The 16,489-nt window shown below is 42.7% G+C and overlaps 2 protein-coding genes across 3 annotated transcripts in view; both read right to left on the bottom strand.

The window, feature by feature from the left end:
• The window catches only part of CTSV (cathepsin V), a 261,994-nt gene that overhangs the window by 228,659 nt on the left and 16,846 nt on the right, over window positions 1–16,489 (bottom strand). The window lies entirely within an intron of this gene.
• The window catches only part of FAM240B (family with sequence similarity 240 member B), a 34,042-nt gene continuing 20,224 nt past the window's right edge, over window positions 2,672–16,489 (bottom strand). For both annotated transcript variants that reach the window (XM_050761823.1, XM_050761824.1), the window contains exons 2-3: window positions 12,669–12,814; window positions 2,672–3,281 (exon numbers count right to left, since the gene is read on the bottom strand). In XM_050761823.1, coding sequence (XP_050617780.1) covers window positions 3,188–3,281; window positions 12,669–12,811 — 237 coding nt within the window. In that variant the 5' untranslated portion in view covers window positions 12,812–12,814 and the 3' untranslated portion in view covers window positions 2,672–3,187. The remainder of the gene's footprint in view (window positions 3,282–12,668; window positions 12,815–16,489) is intronic.

Genomic DNA, 16,489 nt, shown 5'->3' with positions numbered 1-16,489 from the left:
CTTAAATTCATTCTCTCAGCTGTGGTGGAGTGATCATTGAAACTTGCAAATCTGCCAGAGCTACTCTGCTTATGGTACATTTTACTACATACAAGCTTTTCATTTTCATATAAATAAAGGTGTCTATTTCTGCCTTGATAGCTTTAAGGTTTTCAAACTTAATAATGAGTATTTAAGCAGGCCTTCCCAGCCCTCTAGACTTCTAATGTAAATGACAATCCAGGGGTTAAGTTTTATAATATATTAAGAGTTTGTACACGTTGACACGAAAGACACATCTTAGAAAAATGGGCAATAAAGTATGCATAAGCGATTCACAGATGAGAAAATTCACCTAATCTACAACCAAATGAAGGGACTCCAATTACTGATGTCACTCAACCCCCCTCAGACTACAGAAAATTTAAGCTAGCTCTGACACTTAATGTTCACAGCAGCGTGGGGAGAAGCATACTCTTGTAAACTGTCTGTTCAAATGGGAATTTCTCCAGCCTTTCTGGAAAGCCTTCTAGTAGCATGTTAAAAGTAAAAATTGCAAATACCATCTTCTAATTTTCCATTCCTGGGAATCTATTTTCTAGTATCAAACCCCTGGGATAAAAGACCTCCAGACGAGAGTATTTACTACTGCATTGTTCAAATGCAAAACCCGGAAATTATGTGACTGTCTATGTCTAAAAGAAATGTTAACTTTATTACGGAACATCCACATCATGGGATAACATGGCCCCATTAAAAATGTGAATTTGAATTACATTGACCTGGGCGCATTTGTATGAGGTATGGTTGAGTGAGGAACACAATATACACAAAACAATATGATCCTTTGTAAGATGTTACCCCATGAACACATCCACACAAAGCCTTTTAGATGTACAGTGTGTGTGAGTGTGTGTGTTTATGTGTGTGTTCATATACGTTATATGAACGTGGAGAAAACTAGGTGAGGTTGTTACTGAGGCGTGAGGGTCGCTGACAGTTGGGAGTAGAGGAAAAAGGGAGGGAGTAAGTCCCAGCCACAAAGATGAGGGAGAAAAGGTTAGCAAAAATTGTAATAAACCGTATTGGCATGCATGATATGATCATATATGTGCACCTACACAAAGTTACATACACATGTATATGTGTGTTTGAAAAAATTAACAATGCACATCTACTCAGCTTATTCCTCCGCCTGAAACCTGTCAATGGCCTGCTGTTACCCTGTGGTTAGATCCAGAGTTTCTTGTCCGGCTGCAGAGGCCCCTGCACCCCTCCCCCTCCTATAGGCTAGTCCCCTCCCCAGTCTCTGGGCTACAGACACATCTCCCCAGGGACCTCTTGTCCCCCACCCTCTGTACCATCTCCTGCTCCTCTTTGGTTCTTCACACTTACTTATGCCCTCTGCCCAAGACATCCTCCCTGATGCATTTTCCTGGAAGATTCTTACCTGTTTGTGTTTCTTTATTCTATATATGTAGGGTGCACACCATGATTTTCTGATGTACACATGCGTAACGAAATGACTAATACCATTTAGACTTCAGACTTCAGCTTAAGCATCCATTTCTCAGGGAGCTTTCCCTTTTCCTTGACCCCCAGATGTGGTTAGCCTTCCTGATGTTCATTCCCATGGCCCTCTGCCCTTGCCGAAGTTCTATTTCTTTTATTTCTTTTTTATTTTTTTTATTTTTTTGAGATGGAGTCTCGCTCTGTCACCCAGGCTGGAGTGCAGTGGCGCTATCTAGGCTCACTGCAAACTCTGTCTCCCGGGTTTACTTAAGCTATTCTCCTGCCCCAGCCTTCTGAGTAGCTGGGACTACAGGCACCTGCCACCACGCCTGGCTAATTTTTTGCATTTTTAGTAGAGACGGAGTTTCATCGTGTTAGCCAGGATGGTCTCCATCTCCTGACCTTGTGATCCACCCGCCTCGGCTCCCAAAGTGCTGGGATTACAGACGTGAGCCACCGGGCCTGGCCAGTTCTATTTCTTTATCAGCCTCCGTTTCTGAACTTTGTGCAGATTTTCCCAACTGTAGTTTACGGCTAATTTGTTGCATCTGAATTGAATAAGAGCCTATGGCAGGGGCCAGCACGGCACCCTGGATCTCATCACGGTGGGCAGGGTAGAACACTTCTCCAACTCTTCTTGTCACCTGTGGCTCTGTCAGCTGAAATGAAGCTGTTTAGTTTCCTGTGGAAGCAGAAGGAAGCAGTTATGCCAGCGCGCATCATCTGCGAGGGCTGGGATCCTGTCCAGCACCGTCTCAAACTATGCCCCCACTGCACCTCTGTGTGGCTCTGGCCTTCTGTGCTTCTTGGTCCCCCAGGGATCTCCGTTTACATCCCTCTGCTGCAGCCCTGCAGGGAGGAATCCGGGCAGTGGAAGCCCCATCATTACTGCCTCCATAGAAGGCCACCTGCCCTGTGATCGTGTTTGGGGCCTGAAAGGAGGCTAACGTGAGGGTGACTTTAAGTTCCAGAATGTGTCTGGACGCCTGCTGTGCCACCAGATAACTAACTCAACAAGTGTGAAGGGAGTTCACACGGGGTACTTGACCTTGAGGGCGCAGCAAGTTTATGCGCATGCTGTCATTGCAGGTTTCTAACTAAACCCGTTTATGAAGAAAAAGCAACACATTTACAGGAAGAAATAAATTAACTGAGTTCCTTTTCAAGCCATATTGGTAAATTCTTTTTATAATAATAGCTTTATTTCTGCAAGCAGTTACATTTCTGTGTTCACAAAAAGCGGGGAAAGAAGGACAAGATTTTATGACTCTTTTTCCAGGAGACCTGGGGAAGTCAAATTTTCATCAAGGTCATTGCCCTCAGTAAGCTTGGAGAAAACACTCCAAACGTCTCGAGACTTGAAACATTTCAAAATGAGAAGGAAATGTGGAAATACACTAGGCTACATGGGTCTGTGAGACCTGGGGAGTGCTAATTCCAAGAGCTTTTTTATTAAATAGCTCGAGCGTCCTATCCCACTTGCGGTCATCCTGTCCTCTGCGCGGAGGGGATTGAGCAGGATAATAACTCCCATTAGCACTGCGGGAGGTTTCACATGTAAATCCCCTAGCAAATGGAAGCACAAATAGAGAGCGTCCTGTTTAGTAAGTCAGCATAACTTGGGTGTTAGTTTTTTTCCCCTAGAAAAGTGCCCGTGGTCGCTTGCTATCTTTGAAGTCGGCGAGGCAGGCAGCGCTCAGTCCGCGGTGTTTGCAGGCTTTTCCTTCTCTTCAGGGTTGTCCAGCATCCTCAGCCTCCTCTCCAGCCTCTGCCTCCATTCTTCTCTGAGTCTGCGGAGGGGAAACCGTGCACATACTCAGTGCATTTATCTCCAGCTATGCTCGTCCACTGAACCGTGGCTTTTTCTTCTCAAAGTTATTTTTAAAAGAAACCCATTTGTGTGTTCCCCTCCCTGTGTCCGTGTGTTCTCATTGTTCAACTCCCACTTATGAATGAGAACATGTGGTGTTTGATTTTCTGTTCCTGTGTTAAGGGTAAGGAGAGCATTAGGACAAATACCTAATGCATGTGGGGCTTAAAACCTAGATGACGGGTTGATAGGTGCAGCAAACCACCATGGAACATGTATACCTATACAGTCTGCACACGTATCCTGGAACTTAAAATAAAATAATAATTTAAGAAACCCAGTGCTGCCAGGCACTGTGGCTCACGCCTGTAATCCCACCACTTTGGGAGGCCGAGGGGGGTGGATCACGAAGTCAGGAGATGGAGACCACCTTGGCTAACATGGTGAAACCCTGTCTCAACTAAAAGTACAAAAATAAAATTAGCTGGGCGTGGTGGTGGGTGCCGGTAGTCCCAGCTACTTGGGAGGCTGAGGCGGGAGAATGGCATGAACCCAGGAGGTGGCGCTTGCATGAGCCGAGATTGTGCCACTGCACTCCAGCCTGGGTGACAGAGCGAGACTCTGTCTCAAAAACAAACAAACAACGCCCCCCCCCCAAAAAAAATGCTTTTTACAAATGAATAAAGAAAAAAATGAATAGTCACAGGGCAATGTCTGTGGATAGATGGTTTCATCCCAAATGTAATCCTTCCCAAACTGATAGGTGGATTTCATGTAATGTCAATCAAAATCCCAGCAAGAATTTTCTGTAGCTCTCAACAAGATGATTCCAACTTCTATACAGAAAAGCAAAAGTAGATTAGCCTTAATAAGTTTGAAGAACGCTGTTGAAGGACTCACACTACTTGATTTGAAGCTTAACATAAAGTTACCATCATCAAGGCAGTGAATAAACAAATAGATTATTAGCACAGAACAGAATAGAAAGTCCAGAAATAAATACACAGTAATATGGCCAGTTGATTTTTGACAAGGGGTTAAGGCTAACTCAATGGAGAAGGGATAGGCTTTTTAACAAATGGTGCCGGAACATTATGTATCTATATCCAGACAATAGGCTTGGAATCTGCTATGGTCTGAACGTGTGTGTTTCCCCTCAAATTCATATATCTAAATCCTAACTTCCAAGGGGATGGTAATAAACTCTGCTCGATTATGGGCCCGGGAGAGAATGGGAAGATTCTGGAGTCATGCTCGGAGGTCCTGGGGGTTAGATAATGCGTGCATATTACAGGAAAATCAGAATATACAGAAAAGAATTTAAAAAATTGAATTCACTTTCATCTTTCATTCTTATAAATAGCCCTACAAGGAGTATAATACTTAACAGTCTTTCCACATCCCGGTCTATTTTCCTCGGAGTGGGTCCCAGAGGTGAAATATTACCACTTAGAAGGTATAAATATTTTGAAGGCTCTGGGCACCTATTACCAGATTGGCTTTAGGAAAACTTCTTACTTACAACTGTGCTTAATTATGGGCCCAGGAAAGAATGGAAAGAATCTGGCACAAGGGCCTGTTGCTGGTTGGTGCCTGTTGCATAAACACATGAGCAAGCGGGGCCTGAAAGTTGAAATACTGTCAGAGAATGAGGCACATGGGGCCTTGAATGTACCGTCAAGGCATTCACTTTGGGAGGCCGAGGCGGGCGGATCACGAGGTCAGGAGATCGAGACCATCCTGGCTAACACGGTGAAACCCCATCTCTACTAAAAATACAAAAAAGTAAATTAGCCGGGTGTGGGGCGGGCACCTGTAGTCCCAGCTACTCAGGAGGCTGAGGCAGGAGAACTGCTTGAACTCGGGAGGCGGAGGTTGCAGTGAGCCAAGGTCACGCCACTGCACTCCAGCCTGGGCGACAGAGCGAGACTCTGTCTCAAAAAAACAAAAAACAAACAAAAAAAGAAATTGATGATTTATTGAGCTTATCTGACCTTCTACTTTGATATCTACAGATTAGTAATTTTCATAATTATATTTCTGCATCATGGTTATTAAGTATTTATCCTATATTTTAATTTGTAATCCACCTCTCCAACCTGGAGAATACTGAGGTTCACAAGCTTTTTTTGTTACATATCTCTAAAAGCCTCTGTAACTAAATCTGCCTTCACATACATGACTTTTGTCACCTAGGATCTAGCTCACTAATAAGGGCTGCTGCCTGAGTGTTTCATTGAACTTGATGCACTTCTTAACCTCATGTGGGTTCATTGATTAACAAAATGGACTGTAACTTTTACTGGGTGTGGTGGCCATGAAAATGCACCACTCAGATGTGAGGAGCAAAGCTGACTGGTGGCTGCAGCTTCTTTCCTTTTGTATTTGCCTCAGATCAATGCCAAGGCCAAACTTCTTATAGGTTGCTCTCAGACAGTGACTGGGCATGGTAGTGGTATTAATGCAGACCTGTCCCAGCAAACTGCAGAACTTCTTTAACAGGTGGCTTTGGCTCACTGACTCCCCATTACTCTGGCCAAAACTTTTTAGGGCTGCCCTGCTATCTTCCCAATCCTAATTCCTTCTTTTTCTCCTTCATGAAGGTCAGACCTGCATCACAGTCTGATGACTTTCTTTCATTTCTCTGGCTTCGTGGTGTGCTGAAGCTGGCTCATAGCAGTTCATGACAACCAATTATTAACTTTTCAGGAATTTTATAAGCTAATTATTAAATACAGACATTATTAAAAGTAAATGATATAAACTTATAATTAAATTATGTTAAAACAAGGACACTGACTATGCAAAATTCATTACTTCCTAAAGATTTTACGGCATTTTACAATGTATGCTCTTCAGGTTACTTAGGTCTATTTCACCTGTATGGTGAAAGTACTACATGATGAGATGTTACTGCCAAACACCTCTTCTGAACTTGTCTTCATCGACATCTCATTGGTAGCTTGAATAGACTGTGGTGGTAATATTTACACTATGGAAGTCAGCAAACACTATAAATCATGCATGACTTGATGTATCATTTTGTTCATTGTCTGAACTAAGGTTTGGCCCTAAGGCCAAATCTGGTCAGCCACCCATTTTGTAAATAAGGTTTTATCTTTTATTTATTTTTATTTATTTATTTATTTTGAGATGGAGTCTCACTCTGTCGCCCAGGTTGGAATGCACTGTTGCATCTCCGCTCACTGCAAGCTCCGCCTCACGGGTTCACGCCATTCTCCTGCCTCAGCCTCCCACGAGCCCGCCACCATGCCCAGCTAATTTTTTTTTTTTAAGTAGAGATGGGGTTTCACCGTGTTAGCCAGGATGGTGTCGATCTCCTGACCTTGTGATCCGCCCGCCTCAGCTTCCCAAAGTGCTGGGATTACAGGTGTGAGACACCGTGCCCAGCCAATAAGGTTTTATTGAAATACAGCCCTGCCCACCTATTTATATATTTTATTTACATATGGCTATAGCTGCTTTCACACAACAATGGCACAGTTGAAGAGCTGCAATGTAGATCATATGATCTAAAATGTCAAAAATATTTACTGTCTGGTTCTTTTCAGAAAATGTTTGCTGACCTTTGGTCTAGACTTAAGAAAATGATGGACAAAATCTTAACATGGATTAAATGTAGAAGTGTGTCATGTCTGTAGCTAATACATTATAAATAGCAAAAAAAAAAAAAAATTAGGAAATATTCTTTCAGTACTAGAAAACTATTATCTTCAATGACATGACTTTTTTTCTGAATTGGATAGTAATCAAACATTTATTTGTTGTATGATTTTTTCAAACTATGGTTGAATTGCAACTATCAGTTGGCCCAGATACAAGAGGCTGGCAAAAATGAATAAAATCACATTTCATTATTATTCTCTGAGAATCAGGTGACTATGGGATTTATAATAAAGTGCATTGTGCATTTTCTTATTGTTTATAAATTGTGTGGTATGCAGCTTTCATATCAGTCAGATTTATAAACATATGTATGTATACACACACATACGTTTTTCCTCCAGAGAGCCAGTTTTAAACATTCATCAGCACACCAGTTTCCTTCCAATTTTTCATTCACAAGTGCGTCCTCCAATAAATCTCGTACACATCTGATCTCCTCTTGCCCTCTGCTTCTTAGAGGACCTGAATTAACACATTTGGCGTGATGCATTCATTCTAGGAAAAAAAAAATTAAGAATCTGGGGTTCATAATATATTTATTCACTTTTTATAGCAGTTATACACTATTGCTAAATGGTAAAGAATCCAGGTCTCCATCTACCCAAATGTCTTTTAAATCTTGTTTTATGAATATTTAGACACTTTGCTGCTACGTTTTGGTCAATATCTTTCATTACTGTGTTGCTTCTGTTTATTTTGGGGTTCTCAGTAAACCGGTGAATAAAAATTTATATATGGTGCTTGCCTTTTGAAGTAGGGAAGGTCCACAGGAAGAAGATAATGCTTAAAACTTGGCTTACAAATTCCAATACATCAGAAGAGCCATACGACTGGCATTAAAGCTCAGAGAGCACATTTTTACCTTCAGCCTGGAAATATTGGCCTCACTTTTCAAATGGAGACGAGGTAATGTTTACTATTTCGTGTTCCAGATTCTTTTAATTTGTGGAGGAGTTGTTAATTCCTAGGAGCACAGATTGTCCTTGTTAAGTCTGGGGCTTACCTAGAGGGCAGGATGATATTTGTGAGATTCTTAAGTCATAATCATAATGTTATTCCTGGAGTGGGTGAGGACAACTGGATCCATAATTATATTTTTCCTATCATATGCTGGGCACTAAACATATGGGTCAGTTTGGGTCCTCCAAGAAGCAGATTTGTAGGAAACGCCTGCGAAAAATCAGCAAGGGGGGAAACTGAAGCAGTCAAGAAGAGCCTTTAGATTTCAGTGCTGGTCTGACATCCGTGAAAACAGAGTGGGGAAGTAAGATTGAGTAGGAAGAACCCATCCTACAGCACAGTTCCGAGAAGTTTGGGCTGGGCTGGTGGGAAGTCCCTGAGCAAATGCTGCCCCCAGAGGAGCCATGTCATGCAGGAATTGCCTGGAACTAGCACCCCTGCCACCCTCAGTAATTGGCTGGGATCGGCCTGGGGGAAGTATGGCTTTGGCTCACACATGATGGCAGAGCCAGAAAGGGAGCAGCCGGCACTGTCAGTCAACTGTGCTCGCAAAGCAAATGATCCTGAAGGTCCTCTGAGGGGGCATTTCTGTGGCTACCAGGCTATGCAAAGAAAAGCAATCGAATACTCCCTGTCCTCAAGGAATTTACAGTTGACCGAATTCTTGATCTGCCATTTCAGATCTCAGAACTCCAATCTTGATCTCTGTGCTTTTACTTTAGTATGAAAAGTCAGATGACGATTTTGCCGCACCTACTCCATTCTCATGGGCGGGAAGCATGCCTTGACAATTGTTTTTTCACAGTAGGGAGAGGTGGGCCTGAGTCTGGTTTCCTTGTGGCCTGCAGCTCACTGGCTGCGTCTCTGGTCAAGGGGCAGAGCTCAGTCCGTCCACACAGGCTGACAAGCTTTGGCATACTCATTTGACCAACTCAGTTTACCAGCTGTATTTCCTATCCTTTCAGTTTGAATGAGAAATCTAACTAAAAATTTTCTCCCTGCTTATTCTTTGTAGACTAACTCTTGTCTTATATAAAGTTTGAAATAGCGATTTCATCTGGCTGGTAGATTCTGAGTCCAATATCTTATTGCCCGAAGCTGAAAACATCCTAATTGATATAATTGATAAGCAGTTTTCAGAGCAAGAAGGAGGTGAGTGGTCTTGGGATGAGGCTTGATGCACTCCCAGATTTAAAGTCTACTTGACACTGTTGAGATCTCCTAAATTATGAAGCAGTATTTTGAAGACCACACTTGTTGCCTGAAAACATTAGTTGTTCACATAAGCACTGTCCAGTTTCTTAGTGATAGCTACCGACTGGGCACTTAGGTGTCCATAAGACTTATTATCTAAACTGAGATACTTCTGAAAATAAAAGAGACTGTAGTCAATGATTATACCAAACTGATAGGTGTCCATCCACACTGCCCCAAGCAAACCAGGAGCTACGGTCAGACATCATGCCTACGCGGCGCTCGACTCGTCTCGAATGGCCTCAATCAGTTGTTTGCAAACACTTTCCAACTTCTTTGGGGGACTAACCCATCCATGTTCTGTTGCTTTTCTCTATCCAGACTCAGAGAAAGTAAAGAAGTTCCCAATTCTGGGGCCATCCACTTTGTCTTGTGATCTCACCCCGGGACCTCTGCCAGATACAGCACATGAGTTCCTAGGAAAAATGGATTCTCTCCATCCCGGGCTTCCTTCTCTGAGTCACTGAACCCACAGGTGTGTGCTTAACACACTTCACCCAGCTCTGGCACAGCATCTTGCCAGGTTAGCCCAGCAGAGGGAGAGGAGCATAAGGCATTATTGGATTTGTTCTCCTGTCAACAAAGGGGTTTGGTGGAAAATTTGGAAGTTTTGTCTCTACTGCTCACTCAGACACTTAGGACATTTCTTGATTGCACAGTGGATTAGATTTGCCTTTTATAAATGGAGGGTAGATTAAAAAAGGTGTGGGTGTTACATTTATGTGTGTATGTGTGTGTGTGTGTATGTATGTGCACACTGGAGTGTGGGCATTTGTGTACAGTGGAGTTGGGAGAGGTAGAGCCCACAGGGGTGGAATAGGGACTCATGGGTCCATGATATTCATTGGTCTGCAAGTATATGCTGGGAGATTATTATTTTGTTAAGACAGTGTTTCAAACTATTTGCTCAGATCAGCGGGGATTTAAGCAAATGTTCTGACATTTTGGTTCTGATTTAAAAATTCTAGATCTTTTGTGAAACCTGGTTCATGTGGGATGTGTATGTGTTTTCTCTGCTTCTTTTCCCAGCAAAAATAACAGTAAAACCACGAGGTTTTCATTCATTGTTTACCAAATTAAAAAGGCTTTTGAGATTTTTAATTCACAATTGATAAGCGTGATGGCTCTGGTGGGTGGCCTCAAGGCTGAAAGAGAGACCACAGGGAGCCACCTCGCTTCCCCAGCTCCTGGTGGTATCCTGGTTCTGAGTCCTGTGGCTGCTGCAATCATGTCTTCAAACACTTAGTTGGGGGAGACTGATGAAATGTTTCATGATGAGCACAAAGATTGATTCTTTCAGTCATAGAAGGTAGAGAAAACTGCTCCAAACTTTAGAAGAGGGGATCATTTCTAGGGAACATGGGAGCCTGGAGAATTAATGCATTTTGTTCTATGGACAATTTGCAATTTATTGCCATTTTTATAACTTATTTTTTACTTAAAAAATGGCACAGGATCATTATGGAAACTTTGGAAAAAATAGGAGAACACACACACACAGACGATCTGCCATCCTATTATTCAAAAATAACCACTTTTAGTATTTTAGTGTATTTTCTTCTAATCGTTTTCCTTTACATACTATATATATATACCCACACACACATATATATATAAAATATATAAAAGTTTTACTATCTTGACAAAAATAAGATTATATTGCAAGTTTTGCTTTCTGGAAGGGAAGATACAGCACAGGGCTCAAGATGAGATCTGGCTTCCAGTGGGCTAGCGGGCCAGGACTGGGAGACGGAAGATGGTGGGGACCACACAACGGACTCTCTTCACTTCCCTGAGGATCTACAGGATTGGATGCTCTAACATGAGACTCTTCTAGCATGTAGGAAGGCCTAGTTCGGCCCATTAGGCCACCAGGAGTGTGGCTGGAATGTTGGCAGAACTCTTTGCTGGGTATGGAAGGAGGCTCCTCTCTGGGGCTTAAGGAAGGATTTTGTTTTAGAAATTAACTTTGCATTTTACACAAGTGAATTACTCATGTTTTCAGCCCAGCATGCACTAGGCAGACACAGAAACCTGGAATCACGGTGCTCTGCTGTGGAGAACACGGACTATCATTTCACCTGTGAGTGGACATCCTAGCAGACAGACAACCTGGCTAGCCTCTCCCATTTTAGGGACCGAGAACCTGGACAGGCCCAGAAGAATGGAGCTGATCCTTCTGCTCCAAGGCATTTGATGTGTGAGGGTAGGTGCTGGCCCTGGCATTCAGATTGAGGTTGACACACATGACACATCTTCCCACATAAGCAAACCTTCATCTCTCAGCAGACTCCTTGGACTAGAACAACAAGTTCATTTGCCAGCGAGAGAAAGACCACATTACCCTTCTCCCAAGAATCTTGATACATGTTATCCCAGATGAAGGATTTTTATTAAACTAGTTTTTCGCACATATACATATATTGTTGACCTAACCCTGAAATTTAGTGTAACCACATGTGCTAAAGATTGTAACAGAGAAAGGTGGCAAATAGATTGTTTTAGTTTATCAAGACATAAATAACATAAGTTCATTTTTTATATTTAAAAAGTCTTGTCCATATCTGTAAGCCATTGATTCTCAATCAGGGATGACTTTGCCCTCCAGGTGGCCTTGTTTCTCACAATGTGTGTGGAGATCTTACAGATAGCTAATGTTTTGAGGCCAAGGATGCTGATAAACATCTTAGCACAGAACAACCCTCCACAACAAAGAATTATCTGGCCCTGAATGTCAACAGTGCTGAGGTGGAAAAACCCTGGTATACTTGCAAGACTGAATGAGTGGATGTATTGGTGATGTTTTGTATTTTCTGTGTTTTATGATGTTTTGACATCTTACAAAGTTTGCTGGCTAGGGAGAGACTGCCCCTGCTAGGACAAGGCCTATTTTAGAGATAGCAAAAGGCTTGGCCAATCTCCAGACCAACCAATCTCAAGTCTGTAGCCCTAGCCACCTCCTTGTCTAACTCTCATACACTGAGCCACTATTTCCCCTGCCCTTGATTATCCTGGGGCCAGGTACCAGGCAACTGGAAACCAGCCCTGTAGCCCAAATCCTGCCAGAATGACTCAGACTAGCCAATCCTGAATTATGCACTCTGCACTGCCTTCCTTTTTCATAGAAATCCCAATAAAGACTCTGGCTGAGAAGTTCCCACTAGCTCTTCTCCCACCTGACCAAAACCAGGGAGCTTCCCCTCTGGCCCTGTGGGACATGCAAGTGTGACCCCCTGTCTGGGACCTGTGAGTACAGTGAACTTCTTCCTTCCAAGCCTTACTCCCATTTCCTCATGAGAGCTCGCATTTCCGCCTGTCACTGCACAGTGTTCACGTTTTCATGTCCAGCATATGTACATTCCTACAGCAGTGGGTACCAAAGAGAATTCCCTACCTCCATCTTCGTATCTGGCATATCTCTGGGAAATCCACTTTAAAAGTAATAATAGAGAAACAATTCACATACTTTTTCAGGGCGCTTCTTTCCTGACGATCTTCCTCCAGTTCTCGGTAAAAAGTCTGTTTACTAATTTCTTTTTCCCAGAAGCTTTTGAGCTCATGACAAGTTTCACAGCAGAAGACTTCTCGACGGACGTATTGATTGTTCATCCCCTGAAACATACAAGTAAAGCACATCTCAGTTCTTTAAATAAAGCCACTTTAGCTTTGGAGTGATAGAAAGATGAATTTGCATGTAGACACTGCCATTTACACTTTTTTTTTTTTTTTTTTGGTGACTGTAGATGCGTCACACACACTTGTATTTTGAATCTGTTTCCTCAGCTGCAAATAGGAATAATAATAGTTATGCCAGAAAACATCAGGGAAAATTTTGAATTAGACAAAACCAAAAAGGATATCTGGTAACTCTTCCAAATTATCTGATTTTAAAGCTTGCCCTTTTCACTGTCTTTGAGCTATTTGACAATTTTGTAAATTATAGAAAAAGTATAGTAATGAAAATGATTCATAACAGAGAAATCCAAATAAATTTTGTGGAGTGGAATGCAATTGCTATACCTACGAATATCAATTGATTTTTTCATTGATGTGTTTTGACAATTTTCTTTGGACTCAGTTGTAATATCTTACTAGTTTTTTCCTTATGTATAAGTTAAATGAAATATTTGATACATGTTCATTTTATATTTGAACGTGATTCATTATTTTAGCTTTCTTTAAAAACTATCCTTTAACAGTTACTTCCCAGTTGTGTGCATGTGTAAGATGAGCATCGTCAATAAGTGCTAAGCCTCATGCATGACAAATGGCCCACACCCAGCAAACAGTGTGCTCTTTCCATCCTTCCTCACAGAATAGCAAGTGCCTCTGCCATCTATCGAGCACCCAGCGTGTGCCGGGCATGCTTTACACACTGTCCCATCTGACGCTCACTACAGCTCTGTCTCCACTCACTGTTCAGATGAGGAAACTAGAGAGAGAATCTGCTTGTGGCCATCACTGCAAATGGAAGAGCTGGCATTTGAACCTAGGTCTGTCCCTCTTCAAAGCCAGTGCTCTTTGCTCCACAGATCCTCTTTGCTCACAAAAAGTGCCCACTGTGTTTGGAAATGGGTACGTCTGGGGCAAGCTCGTTCAGCATATCTATATACATCCTATGAAGAGACACATATGGAACCCAAAAACCTTTGCTTTTTACCTGAACGTGGCCCACTTTCCAGATCTTAGTAGCACCATCAGGCAGGTGGACACAAATGTTTGCACAACAGATTCCTCCCTGCCTGCTGGCAGCTCCTGCTCAGAGAAGCGCTTCAGCCCTGGCTGGAGACTGGAAAGGGACCTGGTCCCTTACTCCCCAGCTACAAAGTACCTCTGATCCCATGCAAGCTGGGTTTTCCCGGGGCATCCAAAGAATTGGGGGCAGCAGAGGAGTTTAGAAAACGCTTCAGAGAAGAGGCCGGGCGCGGTGGCTCATGCCTGTAATCCCAGCACTTCGGGAGGCTGAGGCGGGCAGATCACAAGGTCAGGTGATCGAGACCATCCTGGCTAACACACTGAAACCCTGTCTCTACAAAAATACAGAAAATTAGCCTGGCATGGTGGCGGGGGCCTGTAGTCCCAGCTACTCGGAAGGCTGAGGCAGGAGAATGGTGTGAACCTGGGAGGCGGAGCTTGCAATGAGCCGAGATTGTGCCACTGTACTCCAGCCTGGGTGACAGATCCAGACTCTATCTCAAAAAAAAAAAAAAAAAAAAAAAAAAAAAAAAGAAAGAAAGAAAGAAAAAGAAAAAGCTTCAGAGAATAAATAACATTTGTTATTTTATATTTATGGTATAGCATAATTTATATTTCATTTATATTATACTTATGTGTATAATAGTAGAATATGATGCCCTTATCAGAGGGGCAGCAAGAGCTTCCTGCGTGAAGGGAACAGCATGTGTAAGTGTCCTGAGGTAAGAAGAAGCTTGAAACTGAAAACAGCTTTGGGTATTGAACAAAGATTTTAAGAATCCGCTTCCAGTGTTCTTCCTCCTGGACCCATCTTCCAATCACCTGCTTATTTCTGTAGTCAGGGCTGCCCTGGAGAAAACTGCTGAGCATGTGGGTGGGTGGTGGCAGCGAGGCAGGTCCGGGTGGGGACGATGGAAGGGGATGCGGGAGAGAAGAGGAGAGAACATTTTCCTCAGTACTAGCTGCTCTGCGCGTGGTTCTCAGTGGTCACACACAGCTACGTGAGGGCCATTACTTTTTTATTTAAAACATTTATATTTTGTATTAAACGTTTAAAAATAATTCTTAAATATATTTTTAAATTGACAAAAGCTGTATGTAATTGTGTACCACATGACGTTTTGAAATGTGTACACATTGTGGAATAGTTAAATCGAGCTAATTCACATCTCATTTTGCACATAAAGGAGCTGATTTTCAGAGGCATTGACAGACCGTGTCGAGGTTCCACAGCTTGAGAGCGGTGTGGCTATCAGGACCTGGAGCCTGCACTCTTCCCTCCGCTCCAGGACATTCCCTGGAAAGAGGAAGTTTGATTTAAGTGCCCTCTCCCACTTGAGGTGCTCAGTGACCTTACCCTTTCCTGTGACTGATGGATGCTGAGGTGTTTGTGACTTACAGGTGTAGAGCTTCTTGAACAGAAGCTCAGTCTTATTTTCTTTTTAATGCATTGAAGCATTTAATGGGTGTTATTCAAGTTAAATGAAATGACCCCCTTCCAAATTATCTTCTTCATATGAAGAGCCGGCCCCTTTGGAGTAGCTCAGACATTGAGGGTCTGAGCGTGGATTGCTTTTCTACTTTTTGGGTAAGGGAAACGCTCACATCCAGTCACCTTCTGCAATCTGCCAGGCTGGAGTTGTGCCCTGGAGCCTCTGGAATTTCTCTCTGAACCCTGGGGCCATCCTCCAGCCTGGCCCAAGCACACACTCCTGTCTTTCAAGGGCATATTTCTCACTTATTTTCTTTCCCAGGCTAATCATTCAGTGCACAGAATTCTAATAAATTTCTAGCCACGGGACATTGAAAGAGAAGTCACTAACAAAATACATCTGATTTTACATTTTAATTCATAGAACTAGGGTGTGGAATGCATGCCCTCCTCTAGCAATTAGGCTTCCTGTGGATTTTGTTTAGGCTCCAGGGATATCTAAGGCATCTCACTTTCCTGATGTACAAGTTCAAGATAAGAAGACAGTGCTTGCTTTTAACTGCGAGGAAAGTGTTAAATGCAGAGTTTGCAATGTAAGTATGCAAAAGGTAATGCCTTTAATGTGCATAATATTTTCACAGATTTTCTAAATTACAAAATACCCCTAAAGATTACAAGTTCATATTAGGTACCTGGTATTTAGAAAAAGGATAGCTTGGTCAAACAGGTACTGACTGAAATGTTCTTCTTTACTCAAAATTGATAATGAACATTTATTCTAAAGAGCTTCATTATGAAGACAAGAGAGGCCCGTGCAAGAACACAGCCTGCTCACATCTGCATGGCATTTTGCATCCTCTCTGTTTGGGAGGAAGGTGTGGTTTGGATGCAGAAGGAGGATTTACTCTAGCAGATACTCTAGGTGCACCGTCATGAGCTGAGTTACAGAAAATAGCTGGAAGCAGATGGTGTCCACACACCCAAGGAGTAAATTAAATCAGGGTGAACCTGGGCCGGACGTGGTGGTTCACACCTGTAATCCCAGCACTTTGAGAGGCCAAGGCAGGCAGCCCACGAGGTCAGGAGATCGTGACCATCCTGGCTAACACAATGAAACTGCGTCTCTACTAAAAAAAAAAAAAAAAAAAAAAAAAAAAAAA

This window comes from Macaca thibetana, chromosome 15 (genome assembly GCF_024542745.1).
Source record: "Macaca thibetana thibetana isolate TM-01 chromosome 15, ASM2454274v1, whole genome shotgun sequence".
Taxonomy (NCBI): domain Eukaryota; kingdom Metazoa; phylum Chordata; class Mammalia; order Primates; family Cercopithecidae; genus Macaca; species Macaca thibetana.
The sequence above is the reverse complement of the archived record's forward strand: the minus strand, read 5'-3'. Positions and strand labels throughout refer to the sequence as shown.